Here is a 16,695-nt window from a genome sequence, read left to right as displayed (position 1 = left end):
CTTAGTTTCAATACTTTACCTTGAGTGCGTCCTGTGTGTCGTCCAGGCAATAAACCCTGATGTGATAGTCCAAAGTTGTGCAGGAGACGGGTCCAAAGACAGCCAGTTTGAGCCTCTTGGCGGCTGCCTTGCAGATTGACTGGCCCACCAGGCAGTAAGTCCCCAGTGTCTCTGTTAAGATGTGACATGCCTCCGAGTCCATCTGCACATAGCAGGGGGTGGTGAAGTTTTCTTCTCCCACTACAACCACATCCTGTAGGAATCACACACACATACACAAAGTCACACACAGTTTTAGACTCTCAGAGTGTCCTGCTGAGTCTGTGATGAGTGGCTGAAACTGGCATATTGTAAATCTACCATGTGAGCCGTCACGCATCGCAACTGAAGAGAGATCTTTAGAGGGCTTTATTCGACACAGACAGTACCTTTCAAAAAACAAGTCTTTATGTCCGATTACAGCTATATACTGTAATAAGAACTTAGTATCATATATCATTGATTGGCTTGTCTGTCTTATGATCTGTCAAAGCAAATTCAACAGTTCCTCCATCTGTTTCACACTGAATCAAGGCAAAATTCCCTACCTTTGCGACAACAGTGATTATATTTAAACAACACACTATCATCAACATAGTGATGAGTAAGATATACATATACATACATATACATAACATAGTAACTATGTTATCCTGCTGATAGAGAAAGACTGGAATGTAGAATGTTGAATTTACAAAGTGAGCCACACTCATACTTGCCAACCCTCCAAATTTTCCCTGGAGACTCCTCTTTTTCATTGCCCTCTATTGAGTCACAGTTTATCATCAATTTTTCACTCTTTTTTTTTCTTTTTTGTTATCACAAGCTGTTTCTGGCACTCTACAGCATGTTAAACCCCTTAAACTCTACAAGTCTACTGTTTCCACCCGCACAACCTTACAGCTACACCAAATGTCATTTCATGGCATGCAAGTGACATGGAAGACAACTGCTCAGAGACAAGAGAGAGAATGAAGAGTACTAAAAGACAGAAATGCTCAAGCATGGGGGTCACACACTACTATGAAATGAATGTATGAATGAAAACTGATAAATAGTCTATGCCAGAGATTCACAGAAGTTTAAGCCAGAGGGGCAAATTAATCTGTATTTTGAATAATCTGTTAAAGTTAAATTAATTTTAACCTAAACATACTGCCAGTGTATTAGTGTAGCTACTTATCTATTTATTTTATTTTGTCCATTTCTTTTATAATCACCAGAATTCAAGAAACAAAGTCTCTTAAACTCTTAAATTTCTCTGGGGAAGGACCACCAGACTGCCTGTTTTAGTTTTATATCCTCCCTTTTTTTAAAGTCTCATTGTTGTCAAGTTTGGCCACAGTCCAGGTCATTTATTTTTTTCTCTGCCTGTATTTGGAAACAGCCTTTATTTGTCCATGCAGACTGCTTTTAGTGAGACCTGGGCATTATTTGAATACTGGCTTTATTTGAGAATTTAAGGGGATTAAGCCACATTCTGTCTGTTAACACGACACAACTGGACCTGCGTTCCGTGCCATTTCCACTAATGCAAACAACCCCTGAATAAGCAGGCCGTGGTTTCTAAGTGATGCCTTCCTATGTTGCTTTAAACAGGTATTTTTTAATGCAGCGCCAGTGCTGATGTGTGTAGAGCTGTGGTAACTATGAAGAAATCATTGTTCAGCAAAATGTACCCTACTATACATTTTTAAATTTGAATCATTTTGGCTTGTGGATCTTTTTTATAAGGCAATGGCTCATCTTGTTAGTGTGGTAATTCATCTGAGAAAACCTGTAACTGTGCTACTGACTCCTCGATTCATGTAGAGACACTGAATTGAAATGCAAATGCATGTCTTGTTGTACATATGACTTCTGAGAGTAAATCAAGGTGTCTATTAGGAGACTGATAACACTTGTTTGGAGCTGCTGTCTGTGAAGTGTGTCCAATTCAGCTGTGATTATCTGCTGGCTGTTGCTCATATCATTTCTACAGCTTCCTGTCATAGCTGGAGTTATGATAAATCCATATAGCTCTATGGGATGGGTGAGGATACACAGGCTCACCGTGGCCTCTTCATATAAGCACCGGATCTTCAATTAGTTGTGTGCATATCCATGTTGGTGTGTGTGACTATGAGTGCACGTCTGTGGATGCAAACGTGCTGCAGCGCGGAGGCGTCCTACACGCACACGTGTGATACAAATATTGAGTTTTGAAGCGCAGTTCATGGGGAGCTGTGTTCCTACAGATGAGCAAGCCAAATCAATACAAAGAGGTAGGGAAGCAATATGGTATGAATCTGTTATTACTGGTAATCACAACCGTGGCTGCTCCCCCCTGATGTGAGGGGAATTCAATTACCTTCCTCTCCCTGTTTTGGGGAAAACTTTCTGATGGGAAATGGATGTTCTACTGCAATAAGAGAAAAACAAATCGACTTCCTGATGAAATTCCACTTTTCATTTTTCTCATCTTTACCCAGTCTGCACCCAACCCCTTCTGTTTCTCTCTCCCCGTCTCTCACTCACACATACACACACACACAGAATCTTATGCATGGCTAATTGTGCAGAGACATTGTGTTGAGCTGTGATAAGCAACAGAAGACAGCATACGGGGGCCTTGTAGACACAGTGATGCTGCAAGACAGCCTTATCACCCACACCCACACACAAGGATACACACACGCACGCATTCACACACAAACGGACAAATGCGCATACATATGCAGTCATGCACACACGGAAACAGATTGCTGAGGTAGAGACTTCATGCTGAGAGACACGGGAGGAGGGAGAGAGAGAGAAGGGCAGAAAAAAAGGAGGGATAGAAACATAAGAAGGAAGATGAGAGAAGAGGAGGATGGCAGGAGCATAACAAATTGCTTCTGATAGGAGTCTTCAACCCCCTGCTTGTCTACTAGCCTGTAGGCACTTTGTGTTTACTGAATTTTCTCTCCTTCCCTTTCTTTTCCTCTCCCTCCCTCACTGCATGTGTGTAAGTGTAAGGCAGGCCATTCTTCTGGGAGAATATGACAATGTTTGTTAGCATGTGTATGCTGTGTGAGTCACACTGTATACCTGACTATGTATTAATGACTAATGTGTGACGGTGCATGTTTATTTTGTGTAAACACATCATATACATTGGATTATTAAGATGCTAGGTGTGTACTTGTTTGTGCATCTAGGTGCATTTCCTTTATCCCTATTTGTTGGCAACAAAGTGACAGCTATTCTCTTTGCAGGTTGAAACTGTGGGACTCAAAAGTTGCACATTACAGCTCACTAACAACAGAGCAACACAAACAAAAGATACAGTGCTAAACACTCACCTCCCACTCTCCCATGGCCAGTTGGTTCTTCAGCTGTATCAGCCAGTCTTCCTGGACGTTGTCAGCACAGTGGTGGATGGTAAGGATCACTGGTCTGGTCAGCAGGGCTCCTGGAGGTCCACAACTCACCACTGGGCTCAGCACTGTCTGGATGTCCTCTACCGGGGGTCTGGAAAAGACAGATAACACAGCGGAGAGATGATTCTTTAGAAGACGACACGAGGGCTGCACTGTTGGCTACCACTTAGTGTGAGCATCAACTGCAGAAAGCAGTATTGATTTCACTCCCGGTCTGTGTTATTTCTCAGAATGTTCATATATGGAAAAACTCAGCTGGCATAATAAGGAGGGCAGGTGGACAGTTACGTTAGAGTGAGATAGACTAGCTAGAGCTGATGAGAATATTAGAGAGTACAACAGATAAGAGCAGAGTCGCAAAAAAATTCAATCAAAGGATGATTAGTGCAGTCAGCAGGGCTTCAGGTCGGCCTCAGCTGGAGTCAGTGGTTCAATAAATGAGCACTGGTCACAGCCTCTTCGGCTCTATACAGTAAAGTCAGAGCAACAGAATACAACAGGATAATACGCAGTGAACACCACAGTCATAGAATTAGAACAGAACAGACTTTCCCCTTTAAAAAACTATAACAGGATGATCAGACCAGTGGCCATTTTTTTATGTGTACTGTTGCCAAGGGTTGTGCCATATCATCTTGTTCACGATAATACTGGTATAGCCTATTTTTTAATATCATGTGAAAAATTCATATTGTGATACTTGCAAGATTAGGACGTGATGACATTGACGTCATACTGTTATCCATGGCAACAACAAGCATGGCTGAAAGCGAAATAATTACAGACTCCGTGGTGGTTCCAAAAAAAGGAGCAGCTTCAGTAGTGTGGAATGAACTGTGCCGTCCTGAATAATTCTGAACAGCCCTGCACTTCTCAGACTCTTTTAGTGAGTTACCGCTCAGAGGGAACTCATTCAGTGGCTCCTCTGGCAGCAGCACAGCGTCTCTCCCTCTCCTCTCTCACCGTGCACACACGGGAGTCGGTATCGTTTTGTCATAAACCTTTGGTAATGTAAACCTACGTGACGCTCGTGGCTCGACAAAAAAAACACATATGTGAATGTGTGATAGTTATGGTACTATAACAGCCTGTCGCAGGTTACAGCGTGATGATTGGAGGAGAAATGGCAGAGCATAAAGGTCCAGGTGGGAAAAAACAACTCAGTCATTTAGGATTTAAAATATGTAATTTGTGGTAGATTTGATTTAGTTGAACTATTTACATTGTATACAGAATCTGAATCTCACTCTGAGTTACTGTTGTTACTGTTTTTACTGAAGATTTGAAAGCAAACTGTGAGATCGACATGTAAAACTATATCACTTATCCTTTTAGCAATTTTATGTTCTTAAATTAATACTATTTTTGTCTTTTTTACTAATTTGTCATATCCTCAAGAATATGTTATCGCAAAAATACCCTGAAATATCATAATATTATTTTAGGGCCATATTGCCTACCCATACTGTTGCCATTGCAACCACTGTAGCAGGCTGACTTACATATACTGTAAACATCCCTATGAATAAACAGACTTGGAGGAATTAGCTGAGGTGAGGTTTTGCAGTAATGGCTAAACAAGCAATTAAGCAATCTGTTACTTTAAAAATATTACCACAACTGTTATTTTCCTGTTTCTTTTGTTGCCATTAATTGCATGTTAGTCGAAACACGTAAACTAAAACTGTAGCTCTGTCCCCACGGAACTGGGTAGCTGAGAGGCCGAGAGAAACACGGGGGAAAAACAGTGTGCAGGTCAGCATATTCTCACATCTAACTTGGTTAAATTAAGAGTTTACTTCATCCAAACAAGAGCTGGTGATTGTTAGAGCAGTGGACTAACCAATGAGATGACTAAGAGGACTAACTAAGACAGTTTTGGTGAGTTTTGAGTATATTTTACATGAGTTAACAAGGTACTTAAGCTAATGTCAGTTTTAATTCAGTGAAAGAGAAAAATTCAGATTGGTGTTCAGTTGTATTTTTCTGTTTATGCAGGAAAACAGGTGTAAGAATAGCCAAAAAACACAGTCCTCAAACTAGTAAGTGTGACAAAATGACCACGGGAAACAGTTCAATGTGATTTCTACTTTCAATCTATTTCTGTTGTTATCATCCTCACTACCTATTATTTATTACTATTCTGCCATTAATATATTGAGAAGTTAAATATGGAAATAGGTCTGAACATGTCCGTAATCCATTATCCAGTCATTTTCTTCCCTCGTGTTGCTGAAGATATTTATTGACTGGGAAAAAAGCCCATACATGCAGAGGAGATGGATCTTAATTTTAACACTGATTTTTTTTTTCCAGTCCACCTTGTGTCAGGGGGGAACTAATCCCTAGCAGTAATATCGATTTGGTGGTTGGAGCTCATTATTGACCCGTGATGGGTTCACATGGGTAGGAGAAGCTAACAGATAAAAACAGAGCGACTGGAACTGTAACAGCACCCTCTGACTCACCTAATGCAGGGGTTACGCCTTAATGAATTACAGTGTCATTGATTTGTGAAGTTATGTATCTTTTATCGTTCAAATGGAGAAAATAGATGTTGTGTGAGCAGAAAAGTGGACACCTGAGGGTTCAGTCGTAATGAGCTAAACCACATGATTCTAGCTTGCAAAGTGTTGCTGAGGCAAGTCAATTGGAGCTGTGTGATATTTGCTAGCCAGCTATTGACTGTGAGGAAGCCAGAGAAGAGGTCTGCCTCTTAGAAAAACTGTAGCGCACTGCAGGGGGCCTAATTCTTATTGACTGCTATTGATTGGGGAGAGGCTTGAATGGTTGCATGGGATGAAAAACATGAGTTAAGTGTCCTGAAGCTCAGATCGTGTAAAGGCTTTGAAGAGTTAGTTCACCCAAATTATTAAAGAAGATATTTCTTTGCTCAGCAGCTGTGGTATTAAGCCCGGCTGACATTAGTACTGTTTTTTTAATTTGCTGTTTCTGAACATTTTGCCACCTTCCCAAATACAATCAAGGTGAATTTAATGTAGTTTATTGTGCTAACAGCACTAAGCAATTATACTGGAAAGACTAAAAAGCAATGTGCCCTTCAAGAACAGAGTGTCCTTGTTACACTGCATATTACGCAAATCTTGCAGCAAATAAAGAAAACAAATTGCCAATATGACAACTAGTGACAGCATCTTCTGTAGATTATCCAGTGTAAAATGGCCACTACGAGATGTTTCTCTGTAATTACTACATTTAAACTTTTTTAAAGGTGCAAACAAAATGACTCCAATCATAATGTAGTAGCCGTGCTCCATTGACTCTAATGCAGTCGTTTCAGATTTCCTTCATTTTCAGGCTGGTTTTGTGGATTTGGAGCTAAATGTTGTGCCTGGGGCACATCGTGTATTAATGATACTCGTTACCTGGAGAGGTTGGAAAAAGATAAACGTTTCTTCCCTGTTCCAAAACCAAAATCAAACCCTGAAAAGTGTAGGGTTAGCTAGCTAGCTACTGAAGATATAGCCTACTGAATGTATACACATGCTGCTTTTGCTTTTTAATGATTATAACAGTGAAACAAAGGCCGACCCTGCTGTACAGGAACCAGTGAAGGGAAGCAGGGACACTTTGCTGATATTGAACCAGCTGTGTGTCATCGCATTGAGATCCCTGCCTATGTGGTGGCAGAGGTCCAGGTGCTGGAGCAGCACGTGGGCGAAACTGCTCGTCTGCACACACTGTGATGCCACACAGCTGGTTCAATATCAGCAAAGATTCCCTTTATATTCATTGTCTTGTGTGGCGATCAGCAGTGATGTGGTGGTTCACTTTTACACTGTGATCTGTAGCCTATAGTTCGGCTTTAGCTTCTAACTATCTTTGTCTTTTTAACCTGTTGTTGCTGCTGAGTCAGTTTGACATCCTGGATATATCCTTCAAACACAGACTGTAGACCCCTCTGTCTGCTTCTCTCTGGAATCACTCTTTCACTTCTCCAAAAATATGATAATATGTCTTCAGGGAGTGCAGTTAGTTACAGTGTGGGCTCCATGCTTACTGCGACAGCTTGCTGGACCATCACAAAGGGGCGGGGCTTGGCAAAAGGTCAATCTACCTCCATTGTATTGGGGTGTTCACTGATATCCGAAAATGAAATAAAACCCATAAGACCCATCTGCACTGGCAAAATTCCAAACATTTGGCTCTCCAGACAAATTTAAAGTTTACCACTTGCTGTCAGTATAAATGGTTTAGTTGTTGGTGCAAAAAGAGAAAAGAAAGATACACAGAGCAATCATAATAATACGTATTGACTCTGTTTTCTCTTAAATTTTAACAGTATGAGAAAGACAATATTTTGATGTCTTTTGCCATGCACATTGTGACACTTGTTTTGCCATATTGCAGGTATTTTATGCAGCCAGGTCGCTGTCAAATAAAGTGCTCATAATTCCCCCCAAATTTGCATCAATGAAATTTTCACACAACAGCTGGAATATAGACATTTTCTCCCTTGTCTCTCGTGTCCCACAGAGAGCTTTACCTCACTCATGCACAGGGTTTGGGGGTAAAGGATTATAGTACATGTAACAGGATTACAGTAATCCCAAAAATAACCACTAATCTGTTAGTTACTGTGGAAACGGCAATCTCTTTGCGTATGCTGTCAAAAGCTTGGTGTTTGTTTTTTGGATCTATAACACGGCATGAAGTATGGAAAAAATCTGTTGTTGCACTGCAGTCAACATTAGTTTCACACATCTTAAAGTAATGACTGTTATGAGCCCCATATTTGGGTAATAGCGCTGATTCTAAAATTTGGAAAGCGCTGATTAACTATGTAAATTATCTGGATTACTGTACAGATTATAATGTTAAGTGGGTAATAATTAATGTGTAAAAAATTCCCCCTATAATCTTCTCAACTTTAATTCAGGCACTAATGCAGGAAATCGGTGGTATTAACTGACCTCTGTTGAATGAGTCACTGACTGAATGTGTGCATAGATGCACTATACACTATAAATAATAATGATTCATCCATCGCTGTGCATCCTAAGCCCATGTCACACTGTGAAAGCCTCCCCACGCAACCATACAAACAGGTCTGAGAAGCCGGTGCCCAGGAGAGAGTCGGAGAAGTGCAGACAAAGAAAAACAAAGCAACAAAAAGAACATAGAGGGAGATGCAGAGATGAAGAGAAAAATGGGGACAACAGGGAGCAACACAGAGGAACATGAAAGCCACAGCAAGGGAAACTGAGGGAAAAAAGGAGCTCAAACTTACCTCAAGCTGTCCTTCCTGTGCACAGTCACATACATCTCGTACACCCTACCCTGAGGAACAGCACCCGCTGGAACCAACAAACTCACACCTGCAGGAGGGAGGACAGGGAACGCAGGATGGATGGAGGCAGAAATAATGAGTTTCATCACTGGATTTATTAATTTCACCACGCACAACTGAATTATTGAATGTGCAACCCATTATCACTTTATCATTATGATTAATTATTGAATAATCATTTTTAAAGGCAACCCGTGTAAAACTTTCTCTTAAATATATCATCAAGCGAATTGTGCTGCAGTGTTTTATAGCTTCTGAGAGCTGCTTCCTATCAGCAGGTTACATTATTCATTATTTCGCTCTGCCCACTGCTTTTAAATCCTAACATAAGTCTGCTGAAAGTTTTTTTTTTCTTTTAAAACTAGGTAGCTGGAGAACTTCCCAAGGCTGTTTTTTTGTATTATGTTGACTGTGCAGTATTAGCTCTAACCTTACTTTACGTGGTCAGCGTTTGGTACAGGGAATGGATTTGATGTTTTTAAAATCTTAGATACTTCTTTTCATTCAGGGTTGACTCTGATGACATTGTCATTATCTAAAGCAATTTATGTAATCTAATGTATTATTATGTGTTCATTTAATCATCCAAAAATGTGTGCCATCTTGCACCTTTCCACTTATTTTGTATGACAACCTCTGAAACTTGCTTTGTGCCCTTTCTGAACACGCAGCAACAAATCACTGCTGCGTCATCATTGCACAGGAACCAGGTTTAGGATTAGCTGTTAAGCAAGTTAGTTAGGGCAGTGCAGTGGTTGGCATTGTCGCCTCACAGGTTCTTGGTTTGAACCCAGGGTGGGGGGTTTGAATCCCGAGAGGTGGGGTTGCATGTTCTCCCCATGTGAGCGTGGGTTTTCTCCGGGTACTCCGGCTTCCTCCCACAGTGCGAAGGCATGCAGGTCAGGTTAACCGGCGACTCTAAATTGCCTGTGAGTGTGAATGGTTGTCTGTCTTTATGTGTCAGCCCTGTGATAGTCTGGCGACCTGTCCAGGATGTATCCTGCCTCTTGCCTAATGTCAGCTGGGATACGCTCCAGCCCCCTCACAACCCCGGTTACATAAAATGAATGAATGAAAATGAATTAAAGTGAGTGTAGAACGTTTACCTGAGTTGGGTACAATGAGGTGTCCTCCCTGGTTGTTGAAGGATCCGTGAGCAGTACAGGAAGGGTCTCGTGTTCGGGCCAGGCTCTGGTTGCGAAGGTTCATGGTGTCGCTGTTATCCAGCAGAGACTGAGTTACCTAGGGATTAAAAGACAACAGTCAGAGTGATAACACAGTGGAAATTTAGTGATCACAATTACAGTGATCAGCTGCTTCTATGGATCAAAAAGCTTGGGACAGAATCATTCACAGGAATGCTGTTAAAATAATTTGCTCACTGTAGTCAAATAGGCTGCTCACAGTCTTAATTTTGGGTCTTTTCACACATGACAACATTTTTTTTTTAAACTTTACTCCCATGATACTTTGCCTGGCAGTAACCCGCCTGCTTCCAGCTGGCTACCTGAGGCTAGTGCTGCGTGCACACTGAAATCATGATGGGAAAACAAAGTCATTTCCTCTCAGTGAAAAATGTAGTCCCCTCAAAGCTTATGGCTGCTGGTGATGGGGACACAAAGTGGATGCACATGGGGAAAGCACCTGTGTTTGAAGCCGCTCTCATCATGTGGATTGATGATACCCAGTCACATAAAGCCCCCATAATAAAACAGCTGTTCTGTGTTTTGAAATAGTCAATAAGATTGAGAACATAGTGAAGCTGTTTGTTTCATTTATTTATATTCATGTAATAAATACACAACTGACAATTAAATGGTAATCTGAGTGAGAAATAAAGAAAATGAAGAGAATTTGGTGGTAATAATCATCTGCTTATATTTGGTCAATTTGACCTGGACAGACGTGATCACTGGAAAGCCCCATTTCCACTAAACAGTCGATAGATTGGTTGGGCCCTAGTACCGTCCTAGACCCACCATTTTCAACGCAAACAGTACTCTTAAATGTGGGCGGGCTTGTTGTTACTCACTGCTCCATCCAGCACTCACTGTATTTCCTCATTATTGGTGACACAGAGGGAAATCTGCACCTCGTTAATCGTCCACAGAACATTTTCAGAACAAAATATAACAGGCTGCAGTAAGAGTCTCTCTCCATGGGATATGTGTGTGTGTGTGTGTGTGTGTGTGTATAAACACTTGAAGATCCACTCATTACTAAAAGTGTATGTCATAAAAAACTAAAGTAACGGTCACAGTGAAATTTAAGGTGTACTGATCACGTCGTCAACTTTAAGAACCAGATCTGTGTGCTAGGTACCCCAACAGAGGGGGGACCAAACATGGGGACGGTACAGAACGGTTCCTTTGGTACCATCCACAACTTTTCACAGTGGAAACGGAAAAAATGCGTACCGAACTGAACTGTTACGCACTGTACTGCTCAGTGGAAACGGCTTAAGTGGACAGAGAGCAACACATACTGTACCACACAGTACTGGGCAAGAAGCTGTTCAGCAGAGACTGGTAGTCTGACGGTATTATATAATAAATAAAACATCCTGATGAATCAATGCACGGTTTTGCTGGGCATTACAACTACCAAGCAGCAGAGAGGCATTTACCTTAGAAATCAAACTTTTCACATTAAGGCTACTGTATTGCACCTAATGGCTCGAGAAGAATCTGAATGGATGTGTTAAATCCTTGGGACTGTAAGAGAACATTTTAGTAAAGGGGTTAGTGAGAATGTAGTCAATGTCATGTCAATGTTTTGTTTTGTTGGTGTGCTGATAGGCCTATAATGTGGGCAGGCACTGATCATAGTTATAAACTGTCTCCTACGGCGCACACAGTTCTGCATAAAAGCGAGCTGGACCAATGCTCTGTGGAGGCTGAAAGATGATGAAAGAAAGAAAATGTATTTTAATGAAACAAAAAGTTCACAGAGGTCCAGAGAAGTTTCACTGTGCAAGGCAAATCTCTGTAGTCATTGTAGTTTTGTAGGAATCTGCAATTTGCTCCATTTTCCACTAGAATTTTACTGCATTCATCAAGATGGTTTCATTTTTTTCCCCCTCTTGTTTTCTTGGTAACCATTAACTAAAATGCTACAGGGACAATCTGCATCTGCCTGGAAGCGCTGCCATAGGGCTGAGCTGGCAGGTTGTGAGAAGAGGTCAGATTTACAATAGACATATGAAACCACCTTAGGGTAAGTGGTAAAATATGACCTGCTTTGCATTTCCCTTTCAAAATGTCCACTGTGAGATGTAAAATAAGGACTTAACATTCAGCAGTTTACTCCACTACATCACACAAAGCTGACAAGAACTTGCCTCAGTGTGTTGAAGACAAACACTGGACTAAGGCAACAAAAACATCCTCAAATTAGCGAGGCAAGGTCAGTCAGGTGATCCAAAGTCCACAATTAAAAAACACCCATAATAACAGGGAAAATCATCAAAAAGTGGCAGATATGTAGAGCTCAAAGATAGTGAGCTCAGCTGTCGTACTGCCTCAAGACAGGTGCAGTGATGACAGCGAGCGGTTTCATCTGTATTTGTGACAACTGACTCTGGTATGCATGCCATGTAGTTGACAGAGCAGAGGGAGGAAACTGGGGCACAGAGCTGCATGTATACTAATGGTGTTTGGTTTTGTATTTATGTGACTGGGAACACAAAGCTGCTGAGTTTCAGTACTTCTCACTATGCGTCTGCAGTGTAACCTCACTTCAGGAGGAAATATTTCTAAATCCTACTGTGCTCATACAGAATATTTTATAGTCAAAATCACAGAAGCGGATGAAAGACACTGGTGTTAGAATGAGGGATACATTCATTATATTACCTTCGGAGACAGTTTGGATGTGAAGTCTCCTCCGAGGTCATCCTGCGGTGTGACCAGACCAGATGAGTTGTACACTTTGATCTTCAAGTTGGGAAGAGGATCCAGGAGAGGGGAGTTGGTCATTGGGATTTTATCTGACACATCGTGGAGGGCATACACAGGACCACGATACATGGCAGCTGCATTTGTCAAGTCAGGAGGAGCTGTCAGTAGATCAGCTAGAGGGATAAAGCAAAAGACAGGGGGAGACAGAGAAGAGACACAAGAAGGGAAGAAAATATTAATAGGAGAAAATACAACACGAATAGCACCGATCAAGTTTTCAAAAATGCTTGACTGTTCTGCTCACAGGGTCAGAGAAAATGCTGTCTGACAGAGACAGAGAGTGAAAATAAAAAGGTAAGACTAGACACTTTATATCCTCAACAGAATAAACTGCAACACATGGCTGTAGTGTGTGACAGATGTGGGGAACTTGTAGATCAGTGAGCAGGAATAAGGGGAGTAAGACGAGAGCAGGCAGGGTTGCTGATAAGGTATCAGTGTCTGGTATGATACATTGCAGTACACAGGGGCATGACCTGGATCAAGGACTAGTCATGGCTGCCGCACAGAGAGGTAGAAAGCGAGAGGGAGTAGATTGTAAGGGCGACGTTTAGACTTCATCTCAAAAAATAAATAACTGTAATAGATCATATTTAAATTTATACACCATAAAAACTAACTCCCTTATATCAAAACTGACCTCACTTTAAACTGTATAACAGAACAGCATAGCTTCATCTCTTCCATTCAGCTCATCAAAACGTTGTCAGCAACTCTGACTTCACCCACACAATCAAAGAAGCTGTCACACTTTAATCACATCACTGTCTGTTTTCAAAATGCTGCCGATGTCACGATTCAAATCTGACTGACAAAACCTGCTGTGCACATTAAGCACAAAACATAACAGTGTTAACTGACAATGACAATTTGAGTTGAGTTAATTAACATTCATCCTATTACACTGGTCTGAATATCAGTCTTTTACTCTCAATATCATTATATTATACTCTCATGATGTACAATATGTAGTTTATTTAGAACAGAACAAGTAAGACAACACATAATGTGCAGTATTCAAGCAAACCTTAAAATCAGTAACCACTCTCAATAGTCAAAATGTACATTTTTGATTGTATTTTTAAAAGGTTGCCTCTCTAACCTTTTAAAAATACAATCAAATGTGGTTAGATCACATTCCCCATCATATTGTGCATCTACTTAACAATATATGCACAAAAAAATACAAGTCAGTCAGGAACACTTTCATCAAAGAAAACTTTGCATTTGCAGTATTATATTTGGTGGTATGGCTCTGTTCTGGGGCCTCTGTGCCTTTCCTAGGCCTATGAAGAAAGACTCTACCAAGCGTCCATGTGGAAAGCCTAAGGTGGAGAGAAAGCACACCTTTCTGCCCTTCCACGTGCCTACATGGAAAGCCTTAAAGCAGAGAAAGCACATCTATCTGCCCTTCCATGTGGCAAATGAGGAAAGCCTGAGGCAAGAAGACCAACCTCCCTGCCCTTCCATACACCTACATGGAAAGCCCAAGGTAGTAAGAGCAGCAGCAAAGACCCCGGGGAACAGAATGACATTGATAAGTCAGACACAGCATGAAAAGGAGGAGCTGGGATGGATGCAGGTTGCAAAGCAGCTTGCAGAGGAAGCAGCAACAGTAGGCAGGCTAGAGCAGTTTAAATAGGGCGCCCTGAATGAGATTGGCCAATTGGTTACAAAGAAAGGAATCATGTGATCTATCAGCTGACTCCCTTCCATCAATCAGCTGCTCCATCAGTTGATTGGGCTGTTTGAGATCAGCTGATGTAGCTGGAATGTGAGCTGAGCCTGACATCGTGTCCTGCCTAAACGAACGCTATGCTCAATTTCCAATTCCAAATTCATGTATTCTTTCTCTTAAAATATGACATATGCTAACTTAAGCTAGTACCAATCAGTTTCAGCCAATATTATCCCAACGGCCACCCATCAACCACTCAATCTGCAACATTTAGCTGCACATAGCTAAGATTAAGTTAGCTAGCTAGTAACGGCATGTCGCTGTGTCTTTGTTTCCCCCAAAAAAGTAGTTACAGGACCACAGGCTAAAAGTTATTCACACTGAGGAAAGTGGTATCTGTGACAGCTCCAGATTATACACAAGGCACTTTACAGTGGACTGCTTCAGTAAGTGTACGGAGCATACGACGGGCTTCATCTCTCTCTGACAGATAATGTTATCTCTTACACCTTCAAAAGGCCTCACTGTTATGACACGCCCACTTCTGAACGATCAAAGCAAATTCCTCCTACAGTTAAATCCTACCTGCCTATTCTGTTTCCCTCTGACATACATCACAAAACTACAACTAGATACTCTTGGAATGCCGTTTCATCTGGACTTTAAAGCTACCCAATGTGACTTCTGTCAAATAGCGGCCACTCTGGCCACAATTGGCAATTACAGAACAGTGGTGTATTGAATTCATCTTCATTTTCAGTAGCTTTAAAGACTTCATCATGTTTATCTGTGAGATGTTGAAATGCAGTGTAACAGGGGCACAAGTATTCAAAAGCAATAAAGTCAGCAAATTTACTTGATAAGCATCTCTCTTAAGTTTGATAACCTTGGCAACCACATGCTGCAGGTCACACTAGATCAAGTGAGGCTCTAGCAGCAACACTGTTTTATTTCCTCTTTCTTAAGTCACACAGTCTTGTTTTAAACAAAGCAGTAAATTGATCTATGCTATCTTATAAATCATTTGTGGATGGAATCAACAATGGAATGGAAATGAAACTCTCACCAGCGCTGGGTCAGATGTGACTTGAGGCTACTGAGTGGATTCTGCTGTACTAGTTGTGTATGTATCCTGATGTTTTACACTGCTCGTTGAGGAGTTGCCGCAGCTGATGCTAATGGTGGAAACTTTTCACGTACTGCAAGCAAACACTCGAGCGGCTCACTTATACACACATATACGAGCACTGTCATGAATAAAACACATCTGCAATGTTAAACATGGGCACTGCAAAAGCACTCACATATGCAAACATGTGTCCTGCATACCAACAATGTGTACACTACGCTGTACACACTCATGCACACACAGTACGTGGAAATTACATGATGTCAGTGGGGATGGATAGGTAAAGCTCTCTGAGACTCCCCTCTGTGCTCATTGTGGATAGGTGAGTGTGAGCCAGAGGGCAACAGCAGGAGCATGGCAACTGCTAATCAGTACAGTATGCTAATCCATTCACATGCAATATTTAAGCACTGTTTACAGTATGTCAGTTAGTAACAGCAACAACCTCGCTCTACCTTTAGCAATCACTCTATCTTTTTGACACTTGCAACCTTAGCGGGTTTAATGTTTTGATCTTTGGCAGGGAATTCTCACTAACACACAGTTTTGTAGTCAAGCAGCTAAAAAACCTCTGAAAGGTGAAAATGAGTGAAAATATTAGTAACAATTTAAAAACAATGACTTGACTTCAGTTTGTTCCGTCTGCCAGAATGTCAGCCTCGCTTCCTCCTGGGTAATTGGAAAGATGCTGCAGCCAAGTGCTGCTGATTGTAATAATAAAACATTTGGCAATATCAATAAACAGTAAATCCTACATGAGAGTTTACTTTACCAAAGTGAATCAAGGGAATGTGCTCCAAGTGACCCGCATGGTCAGTCACTCTTGTGGCTAGTTTTATTCAACCATCTTGCTACCACCTTTTGACTTATAACAATGTACTCTAGGGGTAGAAAAGTATAAATCTGTACATATAAACAATTTCAATACATATAATATGAATATATACATATTTATATATATCTCCCTGGTAACACATATCCACTGTGAACCCTTAGGCAAGGTTCTTGATGCTGCTATCCTACCTCAGGATGGGTGAAAAGGCAAATGCAAAAGTCATAGTGACTCTGACGTCACCTGGGTCAACAAGTACCACATCAGGTGTTGAAGAACCAAGGCAACCTGATGAGAAATGGACTACTGGAACAAGATATAGATGGAATAGAGCAGACAATATGGA

The 16,695-nt window shown here is 41.2% G+C and overlaps 1 protein-coding gene across 2 annotated transcripts in view; it reads right to left on the bottom strand.

Moving 5' to 3' along the window:
- Nucleotides 1-16,695, bottom strand: part of unc5ca (unc-5 netrin receptor Ca) — a 286,639-nt gene that overhangs the window by 18,943 nt on the left and 251,001 nt on the right. For both annotated transcript variants that reach the window (XM_049579110.1, XM_049579112.1), the window contains 5 exons: nucleotides 12,606-12,823; nucleotides 9,858-9,993; nucleotides 8,692-8,779; nucleotides 3,363-3,531; nucleotides 20-253 (listed from right to left, as the gene is read on the bottom strand). In XM_049579110.1, the coding sequence (XP_049435067.1) occupies nucleotides 20-253; nucleotides 3,363-3,531; nucleotides 8,692-8,779; nucleotides 9,858-9,993; nucleotides 12,606-12,823 (845 nt within the window). The remainder of the gene's footprint in view (nucleotides 1-19; nucleotides 254-3,362; nucleotides 3,532-8,691; nucleotides 8,780-9,857; nucleotides 9,994-12,605; nucleotides 12,824-16,695) is intronic.

Source organism: Epinephelus fuscoguttatus, linkage group LG6 (assembly GCF_011397635.1).
Source record: "Epinephelus fuscoguttatus linkage group LG6, E.fuscoguttatus.final_Chr_v1".
Classification (NCBI taxonomy): Eukaryota; Metazoa; Chordata; class Actinopteri; order Perciformes; family Serranidae; genus Epinephelus; species Epinephelus fuscoguttatus.
This window is presented reverse-complemented; position numbering and strand designations above follow the sequence as displayed.